This window comes from Cricetulus griseus, chromosome 2 (assembly GCF_003668045.3).
Source record: "Cricetulus griseus strain 17A/GY chromosome 2, alternate assembly CriGri-PICRH-1.0, whole genome shotgun sequence".
NCBI classification, from domain to species: domain Eukaryota; kingdom Metazoa; phylum Chordata; class Mammalia; order Rodentia; family Cricetidae; genus Cricetulus; species Cricetulus griseus.
The window spans coordinates 402742017-402759544 of NC_048595.1; the positions used below are offsets into that span (position 1 = coordinate 402742017).

The window sequence follows — 17528 nt, forward strand, 5'->3', positions numbered from 1 at the left end:
TGTGGTCATGGTATCTCTTCACAGCAATAGAATCTCCAACCAGGACATCAGCCCTCAGAACAAAGCTATCATATGACCTAGGTACTTATCCAACAGAATTGAAAACATGACCATATAGAACGCCACTGATAATAATAGCATCGTTCATAATGGTCCAAACTGGAAACAGCCCAAATAACCATAAATTTATGAAATACTATATCAGATGCATGCCATCAATATTACTCAGTCACTAAAGAAGGATGGGGTTGTTGTAGATCATTCATGAAACTTCAGAATGTTTTGCAAGGTCTTCACAAAAGACTACACACTGTATGATTCTATTTGTACGACATTCAAGACAGGAACAACTTTATTAAGAGAGTGATGGTTATAGAGAGGTGGACAGGAAGTCACTGTTAGTGAGTGTGACATTCCTGTTTGAAGAAATAAAATTTTCTAAAATTGCAGTACAAATGCTACAGATCTGTATGCATACTATGTAATAAATCATATTACAATAAAACTGTTATATTTGAAGAAAGCAAAGATTGCTTCAGATTTTCCCAAGTAACAGACAAAGTCTGTAATTATCAGCAGGTTTAGAGTGGCATCCAGTGCTGATAAGAAGCTTTCTGAGAAGAAAGCTAATTGTAGCTCTATCAAGGGTACTTTTTCCCTAGAAAACTTCAACACATAATTCCTAGTGCACCAGTTCTCAAACTTCCTAACACTGTGACCCTTTAATACCGTTCCTCATGTTGTGGTGACCCCAACCATAAAATTATTTTCATTGCTACTTCATAACTAAATTTGCAACTATTATGAATTGTAATGTAAATACCTGTGTTTCCTGATGGTCTTAGGCGACCCCTGTGAAATGGTTTTTCAACCCCCAAAGGTGTTGTGACCCACAGATTGAAAACCACTGCCTTATCGGATCATGTGTGGAATCCAGTGCTGCTCTTGGTATCAGGGACTCAACACTGAACAAGCTGAGAGCATCTTTTCCCTTCTGCTGACAAACCTGTTCTAATGATGTGCTGTCTTGCCAACTGGTGTCCCTAACATCCCAGCTTCTCAAACCAGAGCTCAGGAAGCCTCCACGACTCTTCTTTTCCTCAGCACTTGCAATGATGTCATAAAGTGTCTCTTTCATGTTCTTTAGCCTTGCTGTCTTTTTTCCTCCTGCCACTGTGCTGGTTCTGTTATCTCCTGGGGTTAATCCCACCACTTACAAGGGAATTGCCACTAAAATCAATAAGTAAATGAATAAATGGGCAAACTATAAGGCATCATTTGTAAATGTCATTTTTGGGTTTGTGTTCCACTGTATCTTCAAGAATGGAAAGCAACCACACCACAGGTAATACAGCAGAAACCGCAGTTCCTAGAGATCTGAGGCAACATTTTGTGAATGAACTTCATTCATTTCTCATGCTCCCTGTCAAAGCTGGGAATCTCTGATAAATACCATAGCAGTGGTTTGTTTTGTTTTTCTTTAAGGCATGTTAATTCTAAATTCAGCTCTCAGTAAAATCACTCTTGCAAAATGTCTCTATGTGGTCATGTTTTGTTCTTAATTAAGATTGTTCCAGAATTCTGTATAAGGAACTGTAACTCCTGCATGCAATGCTAGGCAATTCATAATTATGTTCTTGTGCATCAATCTTCATTTCCTGCTTACTCTGTTCTTTCATGCTTTTGCATACATTGTTCCTTTTGTCAGCAATGTGCTGCCTGTGCTTTTTAAAATTAACTTATTAAAACAGTAATTGGAAATTCCATAGCAAATCACATGACCATGAATGGTAATTATCAAAAATACATTTGTCAGTCAAATACTTTATTGTTTGGGGATTCCTTAAGTCTAAAGTTGGTTCCTAAATTACTGTTTTCTTTGACTAGAAAGAAAATACTTGAATATGAAAAATAGGTTTAAAGCCAGAAAAAATAGGGGTAAAAAAATTGGTTCCATGACTTATTCTCTGTTTCTTTGAAAAAAATGGGTTTCTTTGAGCTTTGGGTTACTCATCTGTAACTACCTGAAATGATCATGGAGATATATAGTAGTTTATGGATTGGAGGTGCCTGGCAAGCAGTGAATTATCACTAATTGTGACTGTTTGATGGTGCAGGTACAACTCTGAAGAGTACGTACGGGTCCTCTCCTTACACCAAGTCATTTGTCCTACTGTGTGATTGCTCTTTGAGGGGAGGACATCCCTTAGTCCTGTTCTTACTGTACGTGCTCCAGGAGGACATGCTCTTAACCACATGGGTCCCTGGCCATCACTAGGGACTCCTCTGAATTGCTTTGGTCCACTTTCTTGTTTTCTCCTCTTCTTGGTTTCCCTTTTTCTTTTCCATCCTTTCTTTGCCTTTATTCATGCCTCTCTTTCCCCCCTACCCTGTGTATAATAGACCCCTCCATTTTTTTTTTACAATTTTTAGAAACAGCCATAAAATTTCCAAAGAGTGTACAAGTTTATGGAGTTGTCAGAGTTCTACATTGGATTGAGAAGTAAAGTGTTATTAGCAGCCTTGTTTACTAGAAACTATTTTTCCTGGTACTGGGTCTGCTTTTCTGAACAACATAGACAATGAAAGATGACCTCAGCTTGGCGCCACGAGGCAATTCTGTCTTATATATCTTATAAAGTTTATGTTAGACCCTTTTCACAATTGTTAAGTATTTAATAACCACATTTCTACTTTTCAAGTAGTAATATCTTACAAACTGTGCTTCACGGGCACGCACACGCGCGCACACGCGCACACACGCGCACACACACACACACACACACACACACACACACAAACTTCCATACCTGAGGACGTCACACTGACTTGCTCGTGTATGCTTTCTGCCTCCTCCTGGCCAAGTGTATCAGCATTCTGCTTCCAGTGTTGCCCTATCTGTTGTGCATTGCAGTGAGACTTCCTGAAGGAGATGTCTGCCTCTGTTGTTTGACCACGACCCAGATGACTAAAGTTTGGTCCTGCTTGCTCTTTTAGAATTGTGATCACTCTCCTGAATGAATTCAGTGGTCACAGTTGAATTCAGTTGAATTCAGTGGTCACATCTTTGTTGTCAGAGAGAAAGAACTGCTTGTTTGAAAAGACTTCTGTGCATCGCACTCTCCTGCCATCACTCCTCACATTCCTGGGGCCACCCCCCTCCTCATCCCGGTAACACTCCTGTGACCACCCTACTCATTCTGCCTCTTCTTGTCCCTGGGATGCTAGTAATGATTGTTCTTAGGTTCTTTGCATGTTTCATCGGGACATAAGGAGCAGGTGAACATTTGTTGGATGGATGAATATTTTCTATATTGATAATTTCTCAAATGTTTTCAACTGTAATTGGACTCAGCCATCTTTGGTCTAGTCTCTTGACTATCTCTTGATCTGCCTACAATATACAGTAGTAAAATAAGTCTACTCACTATGCAACATTTATTTATATAAGGTCCAATTAGTTATAAGTTCTCTGTATACTAAAAGTAACTGCAAATGTCATTTCAAAGCGCATTTTGTTTCTAAAATTTTTACATCTATTTGACTATGTACAGTAATCCTGTAGCCTAGCTGTCAGTTCTGGGGAGAGGGGGACAAATCTTACTGTCATATTTTAATTGTAAATGCATTTTGATGTCTGTATTCTGAAGTTTAGAGAAATAATTAGTATTTTATGAAATTGTAAGGACAAGGCTGAGGGGTTGAGCAGTGTACATTTCTGGTTATACAGCTTAAAATGCAGAACCAGGGTTTGCTCTTTCAGACCATTGCTCATGAGTTTCTTCTGAATGACACGGAAAACAGTGAAGATAAATGCTAAATATGTAAATACTCTTTAAGTTTTTGAGTTCAGTAAATCTTAATTATATCAAAGCACATCTCTGTTTTCTTGTTCCTAGGCGGTTATTTGGCAGAAAAGTAGAGTACCTGACCACAGGATGGCTCTCATGTCAGTTCTGGGAACTGCTGTAATGGGCAACATGGAATCTGTTGAGCACCACTGTGAAGAATCTCAGGTACATGACAAAAATGTCCATTCATAATTCTCACAACCAATGAGGTTGTTATAGTCCCTTCTAGGGTGGTTGTAAGACAAACAACAAAATACAAAGCTGACCTTCCAATCCCTGCTTTCCTTTTTATTTATGTTGGGGGGGGTGGAAAATTGATTTTCAATTTAGAATCATCTCTTTCTTTATTTCTGTCTCATCCTGAGTACAAACTCAGCTTGTCTCTGTCACTGAGCCATACTCCAAGTCCCTTTTTTCCCCAGTTTTATTTTTCAGTCATGTCTTACTAAGTTGCCCAGGGTAGGTTTTTAACTGTGTAACCTTGAACTTCCAGTCCTACCCCATTCTTTAGTAGCTGGGATTGTAGGCTTGGGCTTTCAGGCGTGGCTTTAACATAGTTCATATGTAGTTTTCTTTTCTCAGTGCTTAGGGTCTAACCCAGGGCCTCACCAGTAGTGGCAAGCCTTATGCCACTGGACTCTGCTCCCAGCCCAGAGGAGGTTTATTGCGTGTTTATGTACTTGTCTCCGTCTTTGGTCTAAATATTAATTACAAAGGCCCAATTAAGTCTAACCTTAGATAGAGTATAATGACAGTTGTAAGAAACCAATACAGAGCCCAGTATTGTACTAGGATTCTATTTCCTCTTTAAGGCTCCAATGTTTCCCTCTTATGCCGCACAAATAAGAACATCTCTACTATACTTACTGAACAGTCTCCTTTCTTGTATCAGTTGCTAAGAATTCAGGTTGGTTTTCTTCCCTTTGTGTTTTACATGGTCTACCTCATGTAAACTCCTGCCTTTCCTAAGCTTCTGAAAGTTAGCCAGCTTGTCTTGTCTGGTCTTTCTTTTTTGTTTATTCATTCTTTATTTCCTAATTTTCTCTGTAGCCCATACTGGTCTTGATTCAGACTGTGACACAGTGGTATCTCACCAGAGCACTGAAGACAGTGAGCTGGACATCCATTGTTTCGGGTGGGACAGTTAATGTATGTCAGCTCTTCCTGAATATATCAGACCCTTTTCTTTTTATCTGAAAATTCTCAGGATCGTTCCTTTATCTCTTATTTGTTTCTTTACTTTTAAACAAGGGTCTCAGTGAACAGCCCAGCGGGCCTGATATACACAGTCCCCTGCCCCACCTTTAAGTGTGCTGCTGGTCTTGTGGACCTGTACTAAGACCCATAATCATCTTTGTTTGTAAACTTTACTTAATGTTCATAACTTTTATTATCATAATAAAGAAGTATGAAAAATTCTATGGAGTTTTTCTACTTGTTCGTTTTAGTATTTCCATATTTATTTTTTAATGTTTTTTTTTTGTTGTTTGAAAGTTGTATACATTTACACAGTGATTTTTCAGCCCTCATTTTTTTCTCATCACCCCACTTGTCACAGTAAGACCATTCTTCCAGCAAAACCTTCTTGCTTCCATGCCTTATTTTGATGCGTGACCCAGTGTTTAATTGGAGTTTCTTGCCCAAGTGTGGATGGGAACCAAGGCACCTCATCAGGCCACGTGTAAAAGCAAATCACATTCCCTCCCCATATATAATAGTAGATGTAGTTGTAACCAGTAGTTCTCCAACAGTTCATCCATGGTAAAATGTTGAGGGTTCCAAGGCTGAACAGCTACAGTGAATTTCTGAGTACACAAGCTATGTCATATCCAAAAGCTGCTCATCACCTGGCTCTGACATTCATTTTGTCTCCTCTTGTTCTGTGTCTGCTGAGTCTCAGAGGGCTTGATACAGAGGTTTCATTTAGGGTCAAACACCCTGCCATCACTCCTTCTTGGCATTTTTGTGGATTTCTGCATTAACTACCCCACTGAATAAAGAAGCTTCTTTGATGACATCTAAATGCAACACACTCCAGGAATGTAAACAGTACGGCCTTTTAACAAAAAATAGTAGTTACCTCCTAAGGCCCATGATTTCCCAAGTCCTTTGACCAGACTTACAGTGTCAGGCATGAGTTTTCCTCTTGTGAAGCAGGCCTCAAAGACAGGAAGTTGGTGCTTAGCTCATTTTATACCAGCATAGTATTAGAGGACGCATCTTGCCTCTGAGGTTATTATTGTGTCTTACCATATTCACAGGTTAGTAATATTGTTAATAATATCCCCACCCCAAACTGCATAGGAGCTTGGCATCATGACAGCTGGACAGTAGGGAAGAGGCTTACAACTCAGCTCCAACTTGACTTCTGTATCTTGTGACCAGAGTGTGCAGTCCTTGGCAGTCTTTACTACTGAATTCTGGTGGCAACCAAGAACAGTGGCCATAGTCTTTATTGTTTGGGTGCCCCTGGGACCTCTCTGAGCAGTCACTAGTATGAAGGTATTCCATTCCTGGCACTGTGATTATAGTGTAATAACCCATGGCTTCTAGGAGGGACATCATCTGTATCCATGGAGGGTATCGCCCTCCAAAGGGTTGCTTTTTGTTGTTGTTGTTGTTGTTGTTTTTTAAGAGAGAGAGAGAGAGAGACAGAGAGAGAGAGAGAGTGTGTGTGTGTTTTCTTGAGACAGAGTTTCTCTGTATAGTCCTGGCTCTCCTGGAACTCACTTTGTAGACAAGGCTGGCCTGAAACTAACAGAGATCCATCTGTCTCTGCCTCTGAAGTGCTGGGATTAAAGGTGTGTGCCACCACCACCCAGCTAGATTATATTTTTTAAATAAGGTTATAGAACAATTGGTTTCTATGAGGCTTTTTCATATCCTCTTAGTTTTGGTTACTTTTTCTTTTTTTTGCCGAGGGGGGGGTTATTCAGTTTATGCTTCCATATCACACATCAAAGGAAGTCAGGACAGGAACTTGAGCAGGGTAGAGACCTAAAGGCAGGAGCTGATGCGGGGCCACAGAAGTGTGCTGGTCCTCGTGGCATGTTTAGCCTGCTTGCTTGCTTGCTTGCTTGCTTGCTTGTTGCTTGCTTTTAATTCTCTTTATACATTATCAAAAGATGGGAAGATCTTCCACATTTATGTAGTCTGGGCTGACATCCATGGTCTCTTAGAGATTGCAGCACATCTGTCCAGGCCATTCTGACTTTTATAGAGTCTCCATTGAGAAGTCAGATGTAATTCTAATAGGTCTGCCTTTATATGTTACTTGTCCTTTTTCCCTTGCAGCTTTTAATATTCTTCCTTTGTTCTTTTGTTTAGTGTTTTGATTAATATGTGGTGAGGGGACTTTCTTTTCTGGTCCAGTTTATTTGGTATTCTTTAAGTTTCTTGTATCTTTATAGGCATTTCCTTTAAGTTGGGAAATTTTTCTTTTATGATTTTGTTAATATTATTTTCTAGGCTTTTGAACTGAGATTCTTCTTCTCTTATATTCCTGTTATTCATAGGTTTGGGCTTTTCATAGTTTCCCAGATTCCTGGATGTTTTGTATCAGGAATTTTTTACTTAGATTTAACATTTTCTTTGACCGATGTATCTATTTCTTCTATGATATCTTCAATGTCTGAGATTCTCTCTTCCATCTCTTGTATTCTGTTGGTGATGGCTGCATCTGTAGTTCCTGTTCACTTATCTAGATTTTCCATTTCCAGAATTCCCCCAGTTTGTGTTTTTCTTGTTTCTATTTCCATTTTCAGGTCTTGAACAGTTTTATTCAATTCCTTCAACTGTTTGTCTTTTCTTGGCTTTCTTTAAGGCATTTATGAATTTCCTGAAATTTTTTGATCATCTTTTCCTCTATTTCTTTAAGGGATTTATTCACTTCCTCTTTAAGGATCTGTATTATCTTTATAAAGATGGTTTTAAGGTCATCTTTTATGCTTAAGCTATGTTGGAATATTCAGGGCTTGATGTAGTGGGTTGGTTGAGCTCTGGTGGTACCTTATTGCCCTGACTATTGTTGGGTTCTTATACTGGAGTCTAGGCATCTGGGTTTGTGGTGATTATAGGTCTAGGTGCTGACTTCTGAGTTTGTCTTTGTTGGGTGAGTGTTTTGTTCCTTGGTGTCTGTTTCTTTTTCTGGCCCGAGTGACCTGTGGTTAAATAGAGGGTGTCCACCAAAATTGAGGGATGGACTTCTGATGGCTGGGGTAGCCTCTAGTCTAGCCAGGGATCCTGGGGTTCTGGATACCTGTTTGGCCTCTGGTTCATCAGGGATCTTCAGCCATAGGTGTGAATAATAAGGCGACAAAGAACTATTAGGGTTGGGCCGGGCAAGCACTGGGGGAATGTTGGTGATCCATGGGCAGGGGGCTTACCTTGTCATCTGTGTGCCAGGATGGCCTCTGGTGGAGGAAGGTTGGTTACCCTACCTTACCTAGTGTCTTTTCCCCTATCCTCCGACTTCTCACCATATGTAAGTTTTATAAAGATGGTTTATGTTTCATTATTGTGCCGAGGACTTAATGTGGATGCTTCCAATTCAAAAACCCATTTCTTTCTTAGCTATCGGGTTAAACATCTATTCATTATCAATGTCTCTGTCTCTCTGTCTCTCTCTGTGTGTGTGTCTCTCTCTCTCTGTGTCTCAGCTCATTTTTAGACCCTCTTATTTTTCTCAGTATTTCCCTCTTTCTGTGTTTTTTTTAGTAGATCTCACTATATCTTCAAACTCTTCTGTTGATTATTTTACTTAGAAAGGTAAGTTTAGTTTCCAAGAATATTTTATTTAAATGCTGTTTTATAGCTTCTTGTTGTTTTTTGTGGATTCAAAAGCTTGAATCATGGTGTTTGTTTTTAAAGTACTGTCTCCTTAAACAATATTCATTTCATAGGAGACGAGTGTTATTTTGCTCAGAATGTCTTGTTATTCCAAACCTGGCTCTCTCTCCCTGTCTTCATTTTGTTCTGAGCTTTTGATTTTGTCTTTTTGCTGTGTGAGAGAAACTCAACTGGGAATAAGTGAATGTCAGATTCCCCTTGGGTGATCCTTTCATGTCTGTCTGTCTATCATTTATCCATCCACCCATCCATCTATCTCTGTTAGCTCCACCTGTCACCTTCCTTTCTTTTTAAATTTTAAAATTTCAAACACTAAGTTAAATTAATTTTGATTGATCTTCATATATTGTCACTATTTAGTTTCTTTAGGCAAGGGACATATCTAGTGTTATGCTGCTTATAGTGACTGAGTTGGGGTGCTGAGGGTAAATCTGAATTTCCTTAGCTTCCCTCTAGTTTCCTGGAACTTAGTTATCTGTGTGTGCTCATGCTCTTGATATACCAGGCATCCTGATATGATCTACAGACTGATAGTGTTGGCATCACATGGAAGCTTGTTAGAAATTGGTGTCAAAGGCCTGTTTTCAAGTAAACTGAGGCAGATCTGTATTTTCAAAGTCCTTAGGTGCCACACTCAAGTGTGGAAAACAGTTTCATAGACCTTCATTAGCTGTAATGTGTGACTGGGAGTCACACAAGTCAGTCCTGTAATTTTTTTTTCACTCTATTTTGAGACAGATCTGTGTTTACTATTTTTTTTTTGTTTTAATTTGTTCCTTTGTTGTTGTTGATTTGTTTGTTTTGATTTGTTCTTCCTTGGTTTGGGAGACAGATTTACAGAAAGATTCCTGGTAATTTCTCATAGATGGCCGGAATTTTCCTTATCTTCACATGGTTATTTTTGCATGGAAGAATGTATAATACATGTGTTTATAATGTTCTAGTTCAAGTGCTGGAGAATGTCTCCTAACTTTGGAATGTGTAATCACACAGTCTGATCTCTCTTCTGTTACTGTTTTGTGTTGTGCTGTTGTGTTTCTGTGCCAGCAGCCTTCCATCTCCACACTCTGGCTTGTATACTCAAAGTCTTGTTCAATATCAGAATTTCTTTGGGCATTTTCTTATCTTTGGTCAAAACAATCCTAATTTTTGTTATCCCAGCTACTGCCAGCTATCACCTCTCATTTGATTCTGCTCCCCATTAGGTATCTTTGAGTGTAAAATTTGCCCACCATGTTTTCCTTCCTTGGACTGGAATGACTGATGTATGTGTTGGCCTTTGGGAACCTTGGATACAGACTGTCTCTATATCTCTTCTTTTTGTGACAAGGGTCCCTTTTTATGTGTTTGGTATTGGAAGTATCTTTGTTATAGGCTGTGGTGCCACCTGAGCCCCTGCATTAACAACTTTTGTGAGGTGCTTTCTGGTGTCAATTGTTGGAACTCCTTAGGTTGTCCTTCTTGTCACCTATCCGCTCTTTGATATTTTTAGCTCTGCTCCAAGCTGAGTGAATGTCTTAGTACCACTTGATTTTTAGTCCTCAAACTATGTTTTTTTTTTTTCAGAACTTAGAATTTGTTTTCAGTTTTTTCTAAACCTTATTCGTAGCTGTCTGTGCTTGCTTACTTTCTGACTTAATTGATACTATTTTCTGGTTTGAATTCCACGCCATAATACTTAATCCTGGAGTCACTTCCACAGTGTTCTATCATTTCTCTCTCCTGAGAGAAAAGAGTTTTCTTCTCTGTTGTTTTATGTGGTTTCAAACTGTAATTTGCAGACTCGTGGATAGCAGTTTGTTTCTGTTGTTACAGTCCCTTCCTGCAGCCCAGCACCTATCTGGTCCCAGTTTGAAACCAGGTGTTACATTAGTAGTTTATGCCTCTCACCCAAGACTTCCAGGCTGCAGCTTGGCCTGGCTTTGTCTTGGTTTTGCAGCTGGCTCTGTTCTTTACTGTGGCCCTGGCAAGTGGTTGCAGACAGTGGTCACAATATGTAAGTCGTTTTGTTTTCTTCCAGAGAGGTGTTATGTGAGCTTCATGTTCCAAGTGGAAAGACTGATCCTTCAGCCCTCTGTTAGATTTTAACTCCAAATGAGGCCTCCTCCTTCTGGTCCTAACACATACAGGGCCTCTTCTTTCAGCCCTCACTTCCCATTATGTAGCACACACACACACACACACACACACACACACACACACACACACACACATACACACACACACACTCTTGAACTTCATCTGTCATTGGTGTTGTTAGTTCTTTTGAAATTCCTTTAAACATTGGTTTTTATCACCCTCTATAGTTTGCATTTAGGAGAGGGAATCTCCATGTGAACTTGTTCCACTCCATGTGAACAGTTTTTAGATGACTATTTTAGAAATTGGTATGTTATTTAGATATGTATGATATTATGGAGCTTTACTGGAAAAAAAGAGAAAGACAAGGGTCAGCAGATCAGACAGGCTGCATTCTTATACTCAAGGTAAAGAACAGATTTGTCTTACAGACTATGGACTCTCGAGTGGGATAAAGAATACAGAAGTTGCCGGTTGGACAGGGGGTTAAAAGTGAGATAAAAATACTTTACAATGTTTTAATATAAATTCATTTTTTGACAGCTACTTGATGCAAGAAATAACTAACTACAACATTGCTGTCTCAGTATTAGCAGTGGGCAGCTGTTGGAACTAGAGATGAGAATGAGATTACTGAGAAATTACAGAGCAAAGGGGGCCTGAACATGGAACCTGGGGCGGGGGGATACAGTCATCCTTCAAGAACAGAGGTAAAGAACATAGCAGGTGAGACTGAAGCAGAGGTGTCTCAGAGGAGCCAGTAGATCCAGAAGGAGCTGGAAGTCAGTTCATTCTGTAGATTGCTTCTTACAGGATTGTCATTGACATCAGGCCTGCATGGTGAAAAACAACGAAACAAGCTTGCATTAGTTATTGAGAAAGAGAAGCCAGTTTATCTGGGTGTCTGTTGTTACTTGAGGCAGAGCCCCACTACAAGCCCCATCTTGCCTGGGAATTGCTGCAGTGCTGTGTAGATCAGGTGGGCCTCAAACCTCTGCCTCCTGAGTGCTGGATTAAAGGTGTGTCAAACAGTGCCAGGTGAGAGATGCCAGTTTGTAAAGGAGGCTGGAGGAGGGAGAGAGGTTCACCTGAAAAACAACTGAGAGGATGGAATTTATTGTATTTTGAGGGGATTTTTGTTTTCTGTTTTAGGTAGAGGTACAGAAGTCTTTGAGGCTTTGTTTCTTTATTGAACTGGTCTGGGTTTTTTGTTCTTTATCTGTGAACTAGTCAGATGTTTAATCTGCAGAGTATTACATGCACCATGGCTACTTGACTCGCCATGCAACTTTAACATGCTTTGTCAGCTTTTCAGATTATCTTCATTTTTAAAGCCCAGTGTCTAGTAGTAACAATAGTTACACAATGGGAACCAGAGTAGTGAGAAAGGAAACCACTGACTTTGTACTGTACTTCATTTCCTTCATTCTTTTCCTATTTAGGGCATGGGGGTACTTTTCTTCTCTTTTCTCTTCTCTCCTCCTCTGTGTCTTTTCTTTAATCCACATACTCAGTAAGTCCTTCAGAGGCTAAGCAGACTCTTCTGGTGCCCAGCGGGAGCTTTAAGAAGAGACTCATGTTACCTGGTAAATTACACAACCATTTATAAATGCTGTGAAGTTCTACAGTTAATTAAGTGCTATCATCTTGTAATGGATTATCCAGATTTATTAATTTATTTTTTCAAATTGGTACACATTGGCACTGTGACAGTAATGCACTTAGTGTTCTAAAATTGGTGCTGCATCTCCTTAAGCACTTACTTGCAAGTGCAGGGATAGCCATAGACATAGGTGATAGCCTACAGGCTGTGTTGTTAGAGGGAGTCATGGTTACTGCTTGACTATAAATAGCACTGTACTCACATATTTGCTTTCCTTAAACTAAGCTGAATGTTTACCTTTAGAGTTGCGCATTGGGGTTCATAACACATCTAGTTTGATTTGTTTCAGATAAGGTTATACCTCAGAATATACATATGCGTATGCAAGCATATGCACATCACATACACACACACACAGTCCATGAATGTAAAGGGGGGAAAGTGGACTGTAAGTGAAATCCCTAACAGTTTTCTGTGCTATGATGATTATCTCAAGGTAGAAGTAGGCACATCCTTCTATTCCTTAAATCCCTCTTTTTTTCTGGTCAGATTTTCTAGTACCCTTCAGTGTAGATGATTTTTTTTTTTTGTACTCTTTGGGGGTCCATCCAAATCCCAAATAAATATAGGGAGGCTTATTCTTGCTTGAGAATGCCTGACCTTAGCTTGGCTTATTTCTGGCCAGTTTTTCTTAACTTAAATTATTCTTTTTCTCTTTAACTGCATTTTGCTTCTGGGCTTTTTACTTTTCTTTATTCTATTTCTCTTTCTTTCCTTCTTACTCTGTGGCTGGCTGGGTAGCTGAGTGGCTGACCCCTGGTACCCTCCTCTCCTTTTCCTTTTCTCACTTCTCCCTTCTTCCCCTGAGCCTGGATTTCTCCTGCTATTTATTCTCTCTGCCTGGCAGTTCCGAATATTTCTCTCTCCTACTTAGTTATTGGCCATTCAACTCTTTATTAGACCAATTAGGTATTTTAGGCAGGCAAAGTAACACAGCTTTACAGAGTTAAACAAATACAACATGAAAGAATGCAACACATCTTTGCATTAAACAAATATTCCACAGCATAAACGAATGTAACACATCTTACTATCCCACAACACTTCAGAGTTTTCCTTTTCTTGATATATTTGTAAACTAGAGAAAGGCATTGTATGTAAGTAATCACAAAAATGTCCGTAGTGAAGTTCTGTGCACTGTCATGAAGATAGCATACACTGTAGAGCCAGTATTTAGCCATAAGGAAATTAATTCAATGTAAAAGTTTTTCTTTTTCCTTAAACACAGCAGTGAAAACCCAGTGCAATTAGCTTTGTATGTATTCAGAACAAAGAGAGAAACAGCTGCTTTTTGTAGGAACTAATAGTTGAAGAGGAAAAGACAAATAGCCAGTGAGTGGGCGGGGACTCACTGTATGAGGAAAGACATTTTAAAACAAAACAAGGTATTTGTCCTATGACAGTTAAAATTTTGAAACTAGGGCCATTCATAAAGTTTTTTTTTTCAAATACCAGTATTTTCCTTTGAATTACAAAATGTGTTAGAGCTGAGAACAATGGTTTAGTACTCTGCAGCATTTACTGATGATTCATTCTCAAGCCATGCTTCTCAGCATGTATGTGACCTGAAGTTACAAATCTCATGTGCTATTTTGTATGATGCCTTCTAGTATGTTGTAGGTAATCAGACCTCTGGAACATTATTATTGACATTGCGTCTTCTGTACTTGTGCATCACAATTGTAGATTTACCTAAGTGGATTCTTTCCAAAGCTTGATGCAGACCACAATTCCACAAGTCTTTCAACCCCAGAAAGAAGTTTCATCTTTATTAATAGTCGACCAGTACACCAGAAAGATATACTAAAGGTAATCACTTTTAGAAAGAAAATTATCCCTTGGATCAAGAATTTAATATTTTTTAAATATTTTTTTTTCTTTTTCTAAGTTTTATTTTATTTACTTTATTTGCCCTGCATGTATGTCTGTACCATGTGCCTGGTGCCTAAGAAGGCCAGAAGAGAGCATCAGATCCCCTGGAACTGGAGTTCTGGATGGTTCTGAGCTACCGTGTGGGTGCTGAGATTAAACCTGGGTCCTCTGGAAGAGCAGCCAGTGCTCTTAGCCACTGATCCCTCTCTCCAGCCCCAGAAATTAAAAACTTTAAATCTGTCATTTGTCAAATTATTAGAGACTACTTCTAAGAACTTGGTTTAAAATAAGAAAAAGAAAAATAAACAAAATCCCTTTCATCTAGTATTTTACTTATGTTTCATTTACTTTTTACAACTCAATGATGCATTGTGATCCCCACTTTGAGTGCTTAAGAAACAAATGTTAAATGGTTTTTAAGATATTTATTTACTCACACTTTTGCTCATGCATTTGAAACAGGTTGGCTTTGAATACTAGAATGGTAGCTGAATTACCACACCTATTTAATGACAACCTGAAGGGAAATAACCAGAAAGGAGCATAGGGGTAATTTGTACTCTAGGCCTTCAAATCTCCATGGCACTGTGATTAACTGTGAAGCCAAGAGCACTGAGTGTGGACGTGTTATGAGAGCCTGTGCTCCACACAGAGTCAGGGCCTCCAAGGGACAGTCCTGCTCAGGCAGGCCCTGCTCATCCAGGACAGTGGTCACATCTACTTAGTTTCTCCATTCAGGGTACACTTTTCAGTAGCATTTAAAGTTGCTAATAACAAGATACTTTTGTCTTTTATTCATTGCATATATTTCTAGCTAATCCGACGTTATTATAATCTGAAGTGCCTAAAGGAATCTACTCGGTTGTATCCCATTTTCTTTCTGAAAATTGATGTTCCTTCAGCTGAGCTGGATGTAAATCTAACACCAGATAAGAGTCAAGTGTTATTACAGAATAAGGTAACCTTTTTCAATTAAAGATTTGTATGTATTTATGCTATTTATAAACTTATAGAGTCTTAACTGCTCCCATATTAAAGTTATCTTTTTAAATTTTTGTTATTATTTTAGATATTGTCAGTGTGCCCCCTAATATTTATTCATTTGTATTTTTAGGAATCTGTTTTAATTGCTCTTGAAAATCTGATGGTGACCTGTTATGGACCACTACCCAGTACAGAGTCTTGTGAAAATAACAAAACAGATGTTTCCTCAGCCAACATGGCTGCTCGTGAAACAGCAGAAACAGATGTGCTCTTTAATAAAATGGAGTCATCTGGAAATAATTATCCAAGTGCTGACACTTTGGCTATTGACTTCCAAAATGATGAATCTAGAAAAAACATTGATCATTATTTAAATCAACAGATAAATGCAAATGACCACTGCGATAGTCATTTTAGTAGTGAACATTCTAGCATTAGTAAGGACACCAGAAGTACGTTCCAAAATATCCCCATGAATAGTTTATCATCAGAGGATGTCCAGAGTAAATACAGTAAGACTTACTTGGCAGGCTCCCGTGAGCCTAGCCAAGAAGAAAATGGCAGGAATGGGACAGAAGAGCGAGGGGGAGATCGGGGAGAAGCATTTCTTGAGAAACCTGTGGAAATCTGTGCAGATGACTGGAGCAAGGGAAATGTGTTGAATGCGATGGGAGAGAATATCGAACCTGTGAAAATTTTAGTGCCACAAAAAAGTTTAGCATGTAACGTTAGTGGTAATAGTCACCCAACCCTTGAACCAAAGAATCTCAGTGATGGTCCTTGTAGCAAGCCCTCAAATGTAATAGATAACAGATCTGGACAGCTTACAGCCTATGACTTAATTAGCAGTCGAGCAGTCAAGAAGCCCATGTCAGCACGTGCCCTGTTTCTTCAAGATCATCGAGCTCAGTTCCTCGCAGAGCATCCCAAGACTGGTCTGGAGGATGCAACGGCACAAATTGAAGCACTGTGGGAGACATTGAGTGAGGAGGAGAAACTAAAGTAAGTTTCCAGAGCACATGTGCTCCTGTTGCTCAGCTGTTTCCATTGTATATGACTCATGGGGTAGAAGCTTTCTAAACGTCACATTAATGGAAGAAAAGACAAAACGGAAAATGCTGCTTGGCTTGACTAAAGTATCTTTCTTGGTATCATTTTTATTGTTATTTTGAAGAATGGGATGTTATTTTTAATTTTTGTTTCGAAAACATTTATTGTGTCTACTGCTTCCCTATTTACTGCATGCTGTAGCCTCTTTGGTCTGAGTTTGACTCCACTTTCTTTATTCTTTTTTATTTATGTTAAAGAACTCTGGAGCAGGGTTTTTTCAAGCTTTTGCATCACAGTGGTTTTTGTATTTATTTTTTTTATTTTATTTTTTTCAATTTTTTAATTTTTTTTAAAATTTTTTTTATTAGTTCAAGTTAGGGAACAAGCTTGTTTCACATGTAAGTCCCTTCTCCCTCTCCCTCTCCCTCTCCCTCCCCTCACCCCCATCCCTCCTCCCCCACCCCAACCTATCCCCACCCCATCCACCCACCACTCCCCTTTCTTATAAGACACCGAAGACAAACCAAAGTACAATTCCACCGAAGTCCGACTCAGGGAACCAGTAACTTTATTAGGCATGGTTACAGTTAGCTTTCCACCCTCGTATTCTTTAGTGCCTCCTGCAGCAATGACGCCATATGCAGTTAAGTCAGAATTCCATACAGCTGCCAGAGAGGTGAAGGAGAAGAGCTGCAACCTTGCTGAGGGTCGATGACCCTCCCTACTCCTTACGCCCCGAGAGAATGTCGACAGTCAGCAGGTTCAGTCTTGAGAATCACTTGCAAGCAGGCACAGCTGCTCTAGTAAAGATGATGGCTGTCACACTGCCTGGGTAGCACTCGACACACAATTTTATAGCGATACAAAATGTTGCATTTTGAATTTCTGGCCCATTAGAAATGAAGGATAAAATTAGACTTCCAATCACTTATTGTTATCTAATTATTTCAAAACTCTGTCAAATATCTGGGGAAATATTTAACTATAATCCATCACCTCTGGTTTAAAATTCATTCTAAATGAAGTAGGTGTTTAACTTCTTCATATCTTCATTCGTGAATTCAGTCTTAGGAATAAACTATCAGTTAAAAATAATAGTGCTGACTATTAACATGTAAAATAATGAGCTGTATTAGAAAACTGTTACTAAAAACAGCAAAGATCAAATGTTTGCTCTCTTC

General features: G+C 39.1%; 1 protein-coding gene across 3 annotated transcripts in view; it reads left to right on the top strand.

Annotated features, from left to right (window-relative positions):
- LOC100751321 (PMS1 protein homolog 1) overlaps positions 1 to 17528 on the top strand; it is an 87171-nt gene that overhangs the window by 53569 nt on the left and 16074 nt on the right. For all 3 annotated transcript variants that reach the window (XM_027396831.2, XM_035440939.1, XM_027396832.2), the window contains exons 6-9: positions 3900 to 4016; positions 14128 to 14250; positions 15128 to 15271; positions 15428 to 16299. In XM_027396831.2, coding sequence (XP_027252632.2) covers positions 3900 to 4016; positions 14128 to 14250; positions 15128 to 15271; positions 15428 to 16299 — 1256 coding nt within the window. The remainder of the gene's footprint in view (positions 1 to 3899; positions 4017 to 14127; positions 14251 to 15127; positions 15272 to 15427; positions 16300 to 17528) is intronic.